At 38.7% G+C, this 12,812-nt stretch overlaps 1 protein-coding gene across 1 annotated transcript in view; it reads right to left on the bottom strand.

Moving 5' to 3' along the window:
• Positions 1-12,812, bottom strand: part of dgkg (diacylglycerol kinase, gamma) — a 185,372-nt gene that overhangs the window by 74,640 nt on the left and 97,920 nt on the right. Inside the window, exon 19 of the mRNA XM_085384270.1 lies at positions 10,055-10,215. Within this exon, the coding sequence (XP_085240396.1) occupies positions 10,055-10,215 (161 nt within the window). The remainder of the gene's footprint in view (positions 1-10,054; positions 10,216-12,812) is intronic.

Raw genomic sequence — 12,812 nt, forward strand, 5'->3', positions numbered from 1 at the left:
GCATATATAATGTATACTGTGCCTTTTAATAATACTGGGAAACACATGTTATGCAAAGAGAAAAGGTCCTCACATAGAACCCTGCAGAACTCTTCTGATATGATTGATATGATTCATACTACTGCAGTGCAGCACCTTTAATACCTACGGCGTGTTCTAATCTCTGTAGTAAAATATTGTGGTCAATGGTATTGAACGCTGCACTGATGTCTAACAGGACAATTATAGAAATGAGGCGACTATCAGAGGCCATAAGAAGAGAATTTGTTACCTTTATTAGTGTTGTGGTTGGTCAGTGATGGCTTTTCAAGCAATAGTTTAATTACTGTCACCTGAAAGGCGAAAGGTACTTCAAAGCCCATTAACAGAGATGCACTGATCATATTTAAGATCAAAGCAGTAATCATTGGTAGGACGTCTTTGAGCAGTCTTGCAGGAATGGGGTTTAACAGACAAGATGATAATATGGAAAATCTGAGTAGTGGTCTATTTTGTTTTATTTAACATACTCACTATTCAGCTCAAGGAGGTTGTCCAAGAGTCAGCTGTTTCCAAGCTCAAGCATGAACTTTCTGTCAAAAAGTTTTATAAATTCTCAGAAAATGTAGTTTGAATATCAATAACTGGAAAAATGTTATCTAAAGGCAACAAGATTTGGTGATATGACTGAGCAATTCTGTAGTGAAAAAGCTTTTTCTGGATCAAGATGGCAAGATGATATGCATGAGGATTCAAGACAGCAACAGTGGTGTCTATAGTGAACAACATATTATTTGCCCCAATGTAGTTCCTCACTGTCCTGGTTAAAAAGCAGCCAGCGACTTATATTTCCATCTGAAGAGGCTCGTGATATTCTACGCCCCCACAGTCAGGGACTGTGGTACACAATAGGAACTGGCCAGTAACACTGTTATTGGAATCAGCTTGCACTGCACACCACTCAGCTATGTGCATTCAAGTGCAGACACATAAATACACATCTACACCCGTTCACCTATCTAAAGCAGCTTCCACACAGGGGCACACACTGCAGAGGGATCAGCTTCCTCATTGAAACATGAGGCGGCATCTTTAATGGCTGCTGACATGGTGTGATTTCCTTCTCTCAAATTCTTTTCACAAGATTCTTTCCAGGCTGCAGGTCAAGTGAAGGGACTTTAGCAAGTTGTACAATGCAGGCTCTGTACAGAGATGGTTAAGTCCTCTGTTTTTATTCATGATTTTTTTTATGACCAGTGAGAATCGTTATGAAGATGTAAACCTGGCTTAAAATTGAAAGGTGAAATGTCATCTTTTCAGGCTATTAGAAAAACTTCAATTCAATCTAATTTTAACCATCTACCAATTAATGTTTACATATGGAAGAATTCTAATGTAAATCTGTTAAACTGACTATTTTTTTTGGTTATGAAATTGTTACGATTAAACAGTCACACAACAACCACTCATATATATATATATATATATATATATATATATATATATTTTTTTTTTTTTTTTTTTACCTGTGATCACAATGTAATTATTTATAGTTTCCGTTATTAAACCTTATTTATTTATCGTCCTTTTTTCTTTCCCTTTTCTGTGCGTCTTGTGTTCCCTCCATCTTTATTTCCCTGTTTTGTTTTGTTTTATTTGTGTGAGTTCATTCTTGGTGTCCCAGTCAGTTTACTTCCTGTTTTATTTTAAACATACTTTCTCAACTGCTTTTCTCTGTTTTTATTTCCCTTCTTTGTTCTTTTTTGTATTGTGCCTGTTTTGTTTTTTGCTTTTTAATTACTGGCAGAGTGCAGTCCCACAAAGTCAGCTAAGGGGTCACCACAAGAACTTCTACACAGAACGACACTGTCATGCTGTGATGGTCCAGTGGTACTAGAGCTGGGCGATAGAACGATAACGATATGTATCGCGATATAACTTTTACTCGATAGAGAAATTAAGCTATCGCGATAGACCTCGCCGCTCTCGTCCTCTTAAAAAGAAAAAAAAAAAAAAAAGGTCAGCCAATCTAAATTAAGTAGCGCAGAGCCGAACCAATCACAGCCGCAGCGTCACCTCGCGTGACTTGTTACGTACAGCACAAGTGCCAAGCCGCACGTGGGTTTGTTTGGGAAGCAGCCAGCGGAGGAAATGAGTGTGCCGACTAGAAAAATCAACCGAGCGTGACCGAAGAGAAAACAGATGATGGTTCCAATGCCGGAGAGATTGTCGAACGGAAGAGCCATAGAAGTTCCGTAGTGTGAAGGTATTTCGGCTATTTCAAGTCTGACAAAAAACAGAGTAGCATGCACTGTAAATTGTGCCGAAAGCAAGTCTGGAAATACAATAAACTGGTGCATGCGTCACACTGTGCGCCACGTTATTGTTTCGGTGAAATGAATTTCTACAATACTGTTTCTGTTAATTGTACTCTCTGCAGTGTTTAAATGCTTACATATATACACACAGTTACTGTCCCTCCACACATACGACTCGGTTCTGCTTCTATGCCCCAGCTTTGTTTACTTTTTCCCACCGAGGCTTCTAGACTTCTGATTGGCCAACATTTCTGCACGGTTAGGAATCTAGCGCCACCTGCTGCTTTGGCATGTTCATAACAGCGTTTTCCTTCATTTCTGCCTTTATGTGTGGACGGGATTATTTTTTAAAACGAAAACGGAAAATCTCCGTTTTCAAAAATACCCGTGTACGTGTGGACGTAGCCTCAGTCTCTGACTGGAAGCGCTAATTCGTCATTCGGCTTTTGTCAGACTAAAGTAACTGTTAAAACTGTTTGAAAAGCTCAGCTATACAACAAGGAGAGACTGAGAATTTCCTTTTAGTTCTCAGTTTATTTGATATTGACAAAAGTTAGTCAGTTTTGTCTGTTCTTCTGTAAAACAAACTAAGATTTATTTTTAGAATTAATATTTTGTTTCTAAGTGGAATTGACAATTTAGTCTGTTTCGTTTGTTCTGTTTTGAAACTTAAACGCTTTAGCGGCTGCCTTTTGTGTAGTTTGCAATATTTGCCTTTATTTATCTGAAAAAGTCTCATGTTCCTTAAGTACATCTACCCTGTTGAACTTATTATGGGAAATAAATATTTAAATAAAAACAAGCTGCTGATTATTTCACATTTTACTTGTGAGCAACAGCACATTTAAATCTTACAAATATAGTTATTTGGCTTATATCGTTATCGCCTGAAATGAAAAAAACATATCGTGATATGAAAAAATCTCATATCGCCCAGCTCTAAGTGGTACGCAAGGACACCACACGGCGTGAATGGTGTGGGTGCAAATCTGAGAAGGTTGGAAAAGGAAGTGTATTTTTTCAATCAATTATACAACAACTTCTTTCTCTGCATGTCCTTTCAGGAGAGATGGAAGAAGATTTTTCCTTTCTCACTTTGACCAAGTTTTAGCATTGTTTTGGCAAAGTTGTAAATATGCTTTCAAGTTTAGTTCAATTTCAGCCAAGTGGACAAATGTATGACCAGTTGCATTATATATTATTTCAATAACTGCCAATTAATTCCGTTCACTGATTAAGTCCAGATTTTAAAATGTACACAGAAACAGAGGTGCTGTAAGTGATGGAGCTGTAAAATGCAACAGTGCAGAGATATACGGAGCTGCTATTGTTCTTACTGATGTTCTTACTGTGATCCTCTCTGCCTAATGTAATACTGTCAGCCCCCACAATGAGCTCACTGCTCAATGCGGCAACAGCAAGGTGCTGCTGTCAAAGCTGCAGTGTTTGAATTGATTCAATCCTTATGATACACACAGCTTTGTGGTTTTTTTCTCAATTATAAAACTATTTCCTGTGGAACTATGCAACTTGAAAAATTTCCTACCAGTACAAAATAAAGTGTTATGTCATTTAAAATCACAAAATCATCTTATACCTTCTGCTCAACAGCTCCAAGTGCCTTGACCGAGCCAGCCACATGCTCCACACTATGTCATCCACAATTAAGTCAGCGAGATAAAGGACAGATGACTGTGAAAGCTTTCAGATTCGGCCTTGCCAGCCTCCCATCTCCATGGCAACCCAACCCTGAGTAGAAAGGTCTGCAATAAGATGGCAGGAAATGCAAACCTTGTATGGTTGTTAAAGCAGATTTAAGGTCTTACTAATGGCTGCATCATTGGTGTGAGTCAGATTTGGTTTGCTCAGGTGTCGTGTGCACACAGATACTCAGCCATCTGTCACTATGGCTCCTGGAGGCACAGCGATCTGTTGCTTTATTTTAATGGCTGTGCTATGCTGGTGCGTTGTCAGAGACTCGCACAGATAACCTTTCCTTTAGAGCATAACCATGGAGTTATTCTGTAGCTTTATTACTGTCAACAAATCCCATGAGAGGTTAAGAGTTGTTATTTTTCACTCACCATTTCGCTCCCAGCCCTAATGTAATCAGTCCCATTTACAGCTTTAGACATTGGTCACAAATGTATAGCTCAATGTGGAATTTATTTATGTTTTTTTAAGAGATTAGAAATTAAAATAAAAACAAAACAAAAAACAAGTGTCAGAGGCAAAAAGTAAGTCAATAATTAAAAGTCACAAACTGCAGTTCCTCAAGTTGACACTTGAGGGTGTCCCTAAAAGCAGGTCAACCCCATAGACTCTCATGTTAAAATGTCCAACTTAATAAAAAATAATCTTTATAGTCCATTATTTCTTGATGAACTCCCTTTCATAACAGCTATAAATTTTATAACTCATCCATTTGGATACTGATGAGACTTAAAGTTAGGCGCATAGCCACTCTGACTACTAGATGTGCTGACACAGGCAGCTGTCTGCTAGACCTCAGTTCGAGTTATCGAACTGAACCCACTGCTTTGACTTGCCTGCGTTTGCAGATCTAGTATTTTTTACAGCATCGTAATTAAATGATCGGACAAGATATATGGCCCATTGTTGTAAAACATAGTTCATCCAAGAAGCTTATCTTTTGGTTTTGGTGACTTTTGAAACTGTAACGTTTGATTAATTGGATACCGGATATTTTATATACAGTCTATACTGTTAATGAGTGCAAAGGTGAAGAGACTGACTGAAAAACTGTACTGTAACAATGTTGCTGTGCTCTCTCACACACATTGCCACTAAAGGACACCTTGGAAGTAACTGAGACACACAAGCAGTTTTGAAAAATCAGCATTTTTTTCCACCTCTGGAATGAGAACGCTCTGACCTATGACGAGACAGTCAGAAGCATTGCACCTGCCACAGCCAGCAGTAACTACTGTCCACGATGGCTTAAACAATGGGAGATCAGGTCAAAAGAAATATAAGCTGCAGCTTGATGCAGCGCTTCAATGTAACATGCAGGTTGAAATATTCTTCATGAATGAACGTAAAAACTCTGTGAAACAGAGATGCACAAATTACTGAATGTGAAAATGTGAGAGACAAAATTTGCCAAAAAGCGTCAGTCACCACACCAAGACAGGCCTGTCAAATACTATTGTCTCTCCCTGTGTGAGACACTCGTGGTGTCACTCAGGCCACAAAGGAAACGGCTCTATCCTGTCACTGCCTCTTCTCCCATTTTTGAATAAAACGAGTTGTTACTTGTAGATTTGTCAAAGTGCAGTTTTACAAACTCTAACCACAGAAGTATAGATGTGTGTGCCACTTTCACTGTGCAGTATTACACTCACACATCCATATTGATAAATATGTAGCTAGCAGTAGGATTTCAGTTGTATAACATCACTGTGGTGTATCTGCTCCCTGTCAGTGCTCCTCCTCAAATGTCTACATATGCCCTCTGTACACTTATCTCACTTGGGTTTATTTATAGTCGTATACACTGCACTGCTAATCTCATGACTATTAGCTGATAGGAATGGAGTTAATGATTACACCCTAGCCTCATATTATTATTTTTTAATAGTAACTAGTAAGATTAGAATGAGTGAAAATGGTTGCTTTAGGTTTTCTTTATAACATCACGACGGCTATGGAGATATACAGAGTTGTGGTGGTGACACATCAATTATTTTAATACACTGAGGCTAAATGAGTGGTGCTGCCCTGTGATTACTTAATGAAGGTCTTGTTTGTCACCTCTGTATAAATGTCCCAGAGGCCCGCATATTATCTCCATGAGGACAAGATAAAAAAGTTGCTAAGCAACTGGTACCTGGCAACGTGTTTCTTGCCCAGAGGATGCAGAAATTCACTGATGAATCTCCTAATTGCTCATGTCCTCATAGATCAAATAATCTCTTTCATCATGTTTTTACTGTAATAACTACTCGAAAAATTGAAGGACTTTATTTCACAATACAAAGAACTGGAATTCAAAATTCCAAACAAATGAAATATTGTCTTATATGGAATTAGATCACGGAATATGAACTGTCATGGTCATTTGACCCAGCGTTGTGAGTTTTCCTGTATTATGATCTATGTATAAGTTCTCCTTGCTAGTCTTAAGTTTATTTCCATAGTGCCAGGTTATCCTGTTTTGAGTTTCTTATGGGCCCCGTTTAGTTCCTTGATCATTTAGTAATTTCCCCTTGTGTCTTTGCCCTCTGTGCGTCTGTGTTTATGTGTTTGTATGAGTTCTTGTGCCTTGTTTCCCCTCCTTGTGGTTTATTCCATGTTTATCCATGTTTCTCTCTCTCTCCCTTGTGCTCCTTCGCATTCCCTCGCTCCCTCTGGTCTGCCTCTCCTCCACTCCTGTGCAATGGCGTGTCCAGCGGGGTGGCCTGGGGGGGCACAGGCCACCCCCCAAACCAGACTGGCCACCCCAGGTGCCACCCCAAAGGCAAAACAATAAAATTCAATCAAATATCAAATGTCCGATTATGTTTTCACGGTGACGCTCAGATATCCGAGTGTAAGTGAATGCAGCATCGCTTCTGCGCTATGCGCATCACGTTAGCAAAGGTAGGAGAGCCAAGCGCGAAAGACGGCACTGCAGGAAACAATTTTTCGGTGAAAGAAAATGAGGACAGAATAAATGTCCCGGTAAGTAATATTAAGTTTGTTGAGTTTAGTAAACTTCGGTGAAATTAGAATACCAAGGAAAAAATTACACTTAAAGAATTATTGCAGCTGTGGAATATTTCTGACAGTATGCTACTGAGGGCAGCTAACATAAGAGTTATGAGTTATAAGATATAATCTAAGTCGTAACATTGCTGTATGGAGCTGCAGATTTGGTTGCAGGTTAACATAGCTGGACTGGCCATCGGGCATACCGGGCATATCCCCAGTGACTTATTTTTTATTTTTATTGTAATGGCATGAACAATGAGAGGTGGTGGATTGGCCAGATGCAGGTCGATGTGTAGAAATAACTCCGTTGTTTGGTGGTGGCTATGACGGGGCTTCCACAGAGGCAACAGGTGGATGAGGGAAGGGGAGGCAGGAGGAGAGACCCGAAGCAGCCGCCAGTCCGAGTGTCAGGTGAACTGAACTTCAGGTAAGACGTTATGACCTGCAGTCTATCTGGGTCAGATATAAACCAAGTTTAGGTGGAGTTTATTTTCATGTTGCTGACTTTTTACTGTCAGTTGCAATAACTCATACTGCGTTCTAGCCAGTTTGACGGAGTTTTTATACAGCTGGGTGGGTGCTATGATGTTACTGATAGTGAACTTTATTTTATTCATAAGGTTAGTAGAGTTGCCAACGGCTCCTTAAAAAAATGGAATGGTCCCTCATTCAGAGAAAATATTACGCGTTTCGTATTGAGCTGAGAAGAGACGCAGTTTGTCCCGGACTTTAGCTAGAATGGAAAAAAGACACAAAGCTGGATTTATTCTGTCTTTATGCTGCACAGCTGCCTCTTCTTCTCTCATTCTCTCCCCCTCCCTCTCCTGTTGCTACTTCAATCATGAAACTGATCAATGATCAGCTGATCGGCTTTTCTCTCTTGTTTATTTATCGCCCACTTTGCGCCAGAAAGAGGAAACCAGCAGATATTGCGCTAAACAACAGCAGCACGTTTAAGCTTGATCAGCTGTTGTTAGAATTTATTTAATATTAATTTCTAGTATCAGCTGATGTTTGCTGGAGCCACAGCTGTAAAAGCTGCTGGTCATGATGTCGGTTTGGATATGTGGTGAGAGGGAAACATGAAGATGAAACCAGGAGATGTCCTTACTGAATCATCAGAGCTGAACAGGTGATGGAGAAACAGATTTACCTTTTAGGTGACATGAATGAGTTGAAGGGAAGTTATGAACTGTTTCTGAGAGATAAATAACACCAGGATCCTTTTTTATGTAGCTGACAGCTGGTAACTGTGCAGGGGCGGGTCTAGCAAAGTTTTGCCAGGGGGCCAGGTAGGGCATTAACAGGGAAAGGTGGGCACAAAGAAATACTTTTCTTTCTTATTCTCATTTAAAATATCTAGTTTTTATTAAATAATTATCTAAATCTTACAACCAAAGTTTTTATCTGACGTAAAATGTATAGAAATCATACATATACCAACAAGACTGTACATCACTGTCACAACAGCATTTGTTTTCATTCAAAGGCTTTATGGCTTTAATACCTGGTGGGCCGGTCTGTAGTAAAAATGCCCAATTTTTTTGTCCCAGTCCAGCCCTGCAGGTTAATACTGGCAGTGTCACCATGCCAGCTGACTGTATTTATCATCAGCCAGTGTTGTTCTTTATCAATATTACCAAAGTTTACCATAAGGCAGCATAGAAAGTATTTACTTGCTTTCAGGTTTTATTCAAATGTTAGTCTTTTCAGTTGTTTCCCCACTTTTTTCCTGTTTCAAAATCAAACACCAGTTTGTGAGAAGATTATCTTCTTTTTTTAACAGGCAGATAAAGTTTTGCATTGGCATTGGCTAATTTGTCAATTGTTTGTTACAAATGTTCGTATTTTAATTTTCAAAAATGTTTTTGCCCAAAACATATGTGCACTATATGTCAGTAAAAATACTATGCAAATATTGCTGTCCTTGAATGCTGAGTAAGCACTGACAAAGCACTGATTGTATCTCTTGTACTTTATCAACGCAGTATCTAAAAACTTTGCACCGTAGTGGTTAAAATCTCATTCTAATAAGAGTTAAAAGTGCATTTGGTTATTAGGTTTATAGGATTATTGAATTATGGTTAAGGGTTGGTAGAATTTTTTTTTTAAACATTATCTGCCAATTAAATCTGCCACCCTTCTCCAAATCTGTGCCCCTACCTGGCCCCCCCAACAAAAATTTTCTAGACACGCCACTGCTCCTGTGTCATGTTCCCCAGTTTCCTGTTTTATTGTGAAGGTCTTGTGTTTCCGTGTTCCACGTATCTTGTTTTGCTTCCCCTGTGGCGTCATGTTAATTTGTGTCAGCTGTATTCCCCGTGATTCCTCACTTCCCTCGTTATCCTTCTGCGTATTTATGTCAGCGTCTCCCTCATAGTTGTGTGCATTTCTCCATGTATTTAGTGCTTCCAGTATAGTTCGTGTCATTTTCCCAGTTTTGGTTTTGCTTTTTCCGTCCTCAGCAATAAAGCTGTATTTTGTGCATACAATAAAGTAACATTTTTTTAAATTGAAATGTATTTATCTTAAACTGTTTCTTTATTCCTTTATTTCTGTATAAAATAAGCCTGTTTTTGCTCATGTCATTTTAGAAACAAGACACAACTGGCTAAAAAATGAATCCAAACTGGATTTTCTAAAACTGCAGTTCCAAAAGCAAAAAGATTTCCATGTAGAAATGCTCAACTTCACAACATTGAAAAACATGTTTACAGGAGTCTGTCTTTCAGTTCTGTTGCTTTACCAAACTATCTACTGTTAGATGATTAGCTCTTCACTATTTTGTCCAAATATGCAAATGTGGTTTTTTCTGGTCACTCCAAAACCCAGCATGCATCAGCTGTACCTCAGGCAAATGAAAGAAAGAAAACAAAATGTAACTCTGAAATCTGAGCTTTTGGCTCACACAGATTAAGTTCATCTTATTTTTTAAAACGTTGGCAACTGTCTGACATAGTAGAATGACATATGACAGAAACAGGAAGAAAGTATAATGTGGCTCTTTAAAACATGCAATGTTATCTTTCTCTCAGTTTACTTACCACTCCAATAGAGAAGTAGTTGTTGACGATGCTGTAGGGAACAGGATCTCCCTTCTCCTCCTTGTCGTCAGGGATGATGTCTATATTCCAGCGGTCCAACACCACCTCAGTGCTATGCTCAATGTCCCGAAGGACCTTCACCAAGCTACCACCCTCATAACCTGCCGAGAACAACCAGAGAATTCAATTTACTTCAATTCAGTGTTATTTATATCAAATCACAACAACAGTTGGCTGGAGGTGCTTTATTATATGTTAAAGTAGAGACCTACAATATTAGAAAGAAACCCCAATAATGACACAACCACCTATGAGCAAGCACTTAGCAGCGGGGAGGAAAAAACGCTTTTTAACAGGAAGAGGCCTGGTTCTTATATCGAGCTTTTCTACTCTACTGGAGCATTCAAAGCACTTTATACAACATGCCATATTTACCATTTTACTCCAGCACTTTTTTCTATGCTTTTCTTAAATAAGTGCTTTCTATCTTACATTCAGATGCATTTATACTCCAATGGATGCATCAGAGAGCAACTTGGGGATATTTATAGTGCAGACTGGAGCAACCAGGGTTCAAATCATCAACCTTCTGATTAGCAGATAACCAGCTCTACCTCCTGAGCTGCAGCCACTTTTATCCCGCTAAACAGTATAAAGCTAGAAACTTGGAATCAATCAGGAATCACATGAAAAAAATCAATCAATCAGTCAAGCATAGCGTGAGCAAAATCTGGCAGAGAAAAGTCGTTCTCTATATTTCATCATTTTTAATCATAATCTCCACATGTAACAGGCAAATTACACTATACGAGCTCAAATATGGAACACAATGAAACTGATTAAGCTGCCTTTCCAAAGAAACTACCCTCCTTGCTTCAAACCCAGAATGAAGCCCAGACCTGACAGCCCTCCGGGAAGCCCTCTGGATGTGCTCCATAGCTGACAGCCTGCTTTAACAGCCAGGCATAGTAATAAGAAGCAGATGTTTGTTCCAAAGGTGTCACAAGGGCATGAGGCTTTAATGAGTGCCATCACACTGGGAGAATCATGTGTGTGAAATATGAGAGTATTTTGCATATGCATATGTTCTCACATTTGTACTCTTGAGAAATAAAAGAAAATTCACGGGGAACAGTTGTCTTTTTACATGAACAATTAGCTACTTTTTAGCTGTATTTATTTATTCATTTTGTGGTGTTTGCACAGGTACACACACAAATACACACATCGTCTGCACAAATTGATACATGTTTTTGTCATTATGCCATCTGTGCACAACCTTAGAAGACTGCAAGCCTGTACTTGACTGTTAGCATATATGAATACTTGGAAATTAACCTTAAGCACAAAGTGCAACCAAGATTGATGCAATAGTTTTGCTGGTATTTATTAAAATCAGGCTGTATTGGATAAAAGGATTTTTTTCCCCTGATAATGGCATAAGGGAAGTTATTACAGTCTATCCTGAAGGTTGAACGAAAGCGTTACAAAGAGTAACTCATGAAACCATCCAGAGACACTAATGGTATGTCAGTGCTGAGTTAACTGACATAATGAAAGACAATCACGTACAATACATCCTGATATTTGTGTAAATGATTACAAAAATCCACTGACACCAATAGAGGAAATTAAGTGTTCATGTGTTCACTGCATTATGTGTTATTTTTAAAGTAAAATTTGCTTTATCTTTCACCAATGTCCTCCATTTTCGCCCTGTGTTTCATCTTCACTGCAATTCACATAAGTTCCTTTCACATTATCATTATTATTAGCACTAACTTTCACAAATACAACCAGTGTAAGAATTAATGCATAATGTGTTTCTATTCCAGTACTTGCCAAATGGTAAATGATCAAGTCAGTCATGTCTCATGGGTTAAGAGAAAAGCTTTGCTCGGCAAATATCTCTACCAACTTTTATGACAATCCTTCAAATTATTGTCAAGATATTCCACAAAAACCCAGTAATTAAACTAAAATTCAACAAGGCCTAAATCTTTGGGATTCATGCTCTAGAGATCATGAATTAGATTGAGTGGTGATACATCTGAAAGCTGTTCGATAGATTTTTTTTGTTAGTTGATGAACATCTGACTAAAACAGACTGCAGAGCCATGAATCAAAACTGGCTGCTCACCTTCACATACAAATCAGACTAGATTCATTTTCCCTCTCAGGTAAATGATCATCAAGCTAATTGGCTGCAGCTAATATTTCAGAGTTTATCTCTGATGATCAGTTCAACAGCCCAAAGCCACCCAGACCTGGCAGCTTATTGACAAAATATCTTTCAAGTGCTCTGCTGGTCCTCGCAGCAACAATCGAGCAGTTATAACCAGCCAGTGTAATTACTGGTCCCAAGTACTACGAGAAATCAATGGTTGGCAAAGGACTTACAGCGTGTGCAAGTGATTTGCATATTAAGTTTTTAATTTGACACATAAAAGTCCCCTGTTTCTCTTCCCATCTTTCATTTCCCAGAAATGTGCAGAGACACATGGCTACCTTTTGTATTTGAGAAGTGAGTCATTCTTTAAATTAACTGTTTAAACGTGCTCTATTATGTTCAATTCAAAAATGAGTATCTAAATACAGAAGACAGGAGGCATGTAAGGCAGACAGAGGTGAAAAATGAAGCTGATATGAGAAGAACAAAAGAGAGCAGGCGGGAATGTCCAGGAGAAAGTAATTCAGCAACCAGAGGGAGACAACAGTGATTGGTATAAACACGCAGAGTTTTAGGAAAGAACACTGA

The sequence above is a fragment of the Rhamphochromis longiceps genome, linkage group LG16 (assembly GCF_057381845.1).
Source record: "Rhamphochromis longiceps isolate RC_006_pf linkage group LG16, R_longiceps_female_GT1.1, whole genome shotgun sequence".
NCBI classification, from domain to species: Eukaryota; Metazoa; Chordata; class Actinopteri; order Cichliformes; family Cichlidae; genus Rhamphochromis; species Rhamphochromis longiceps.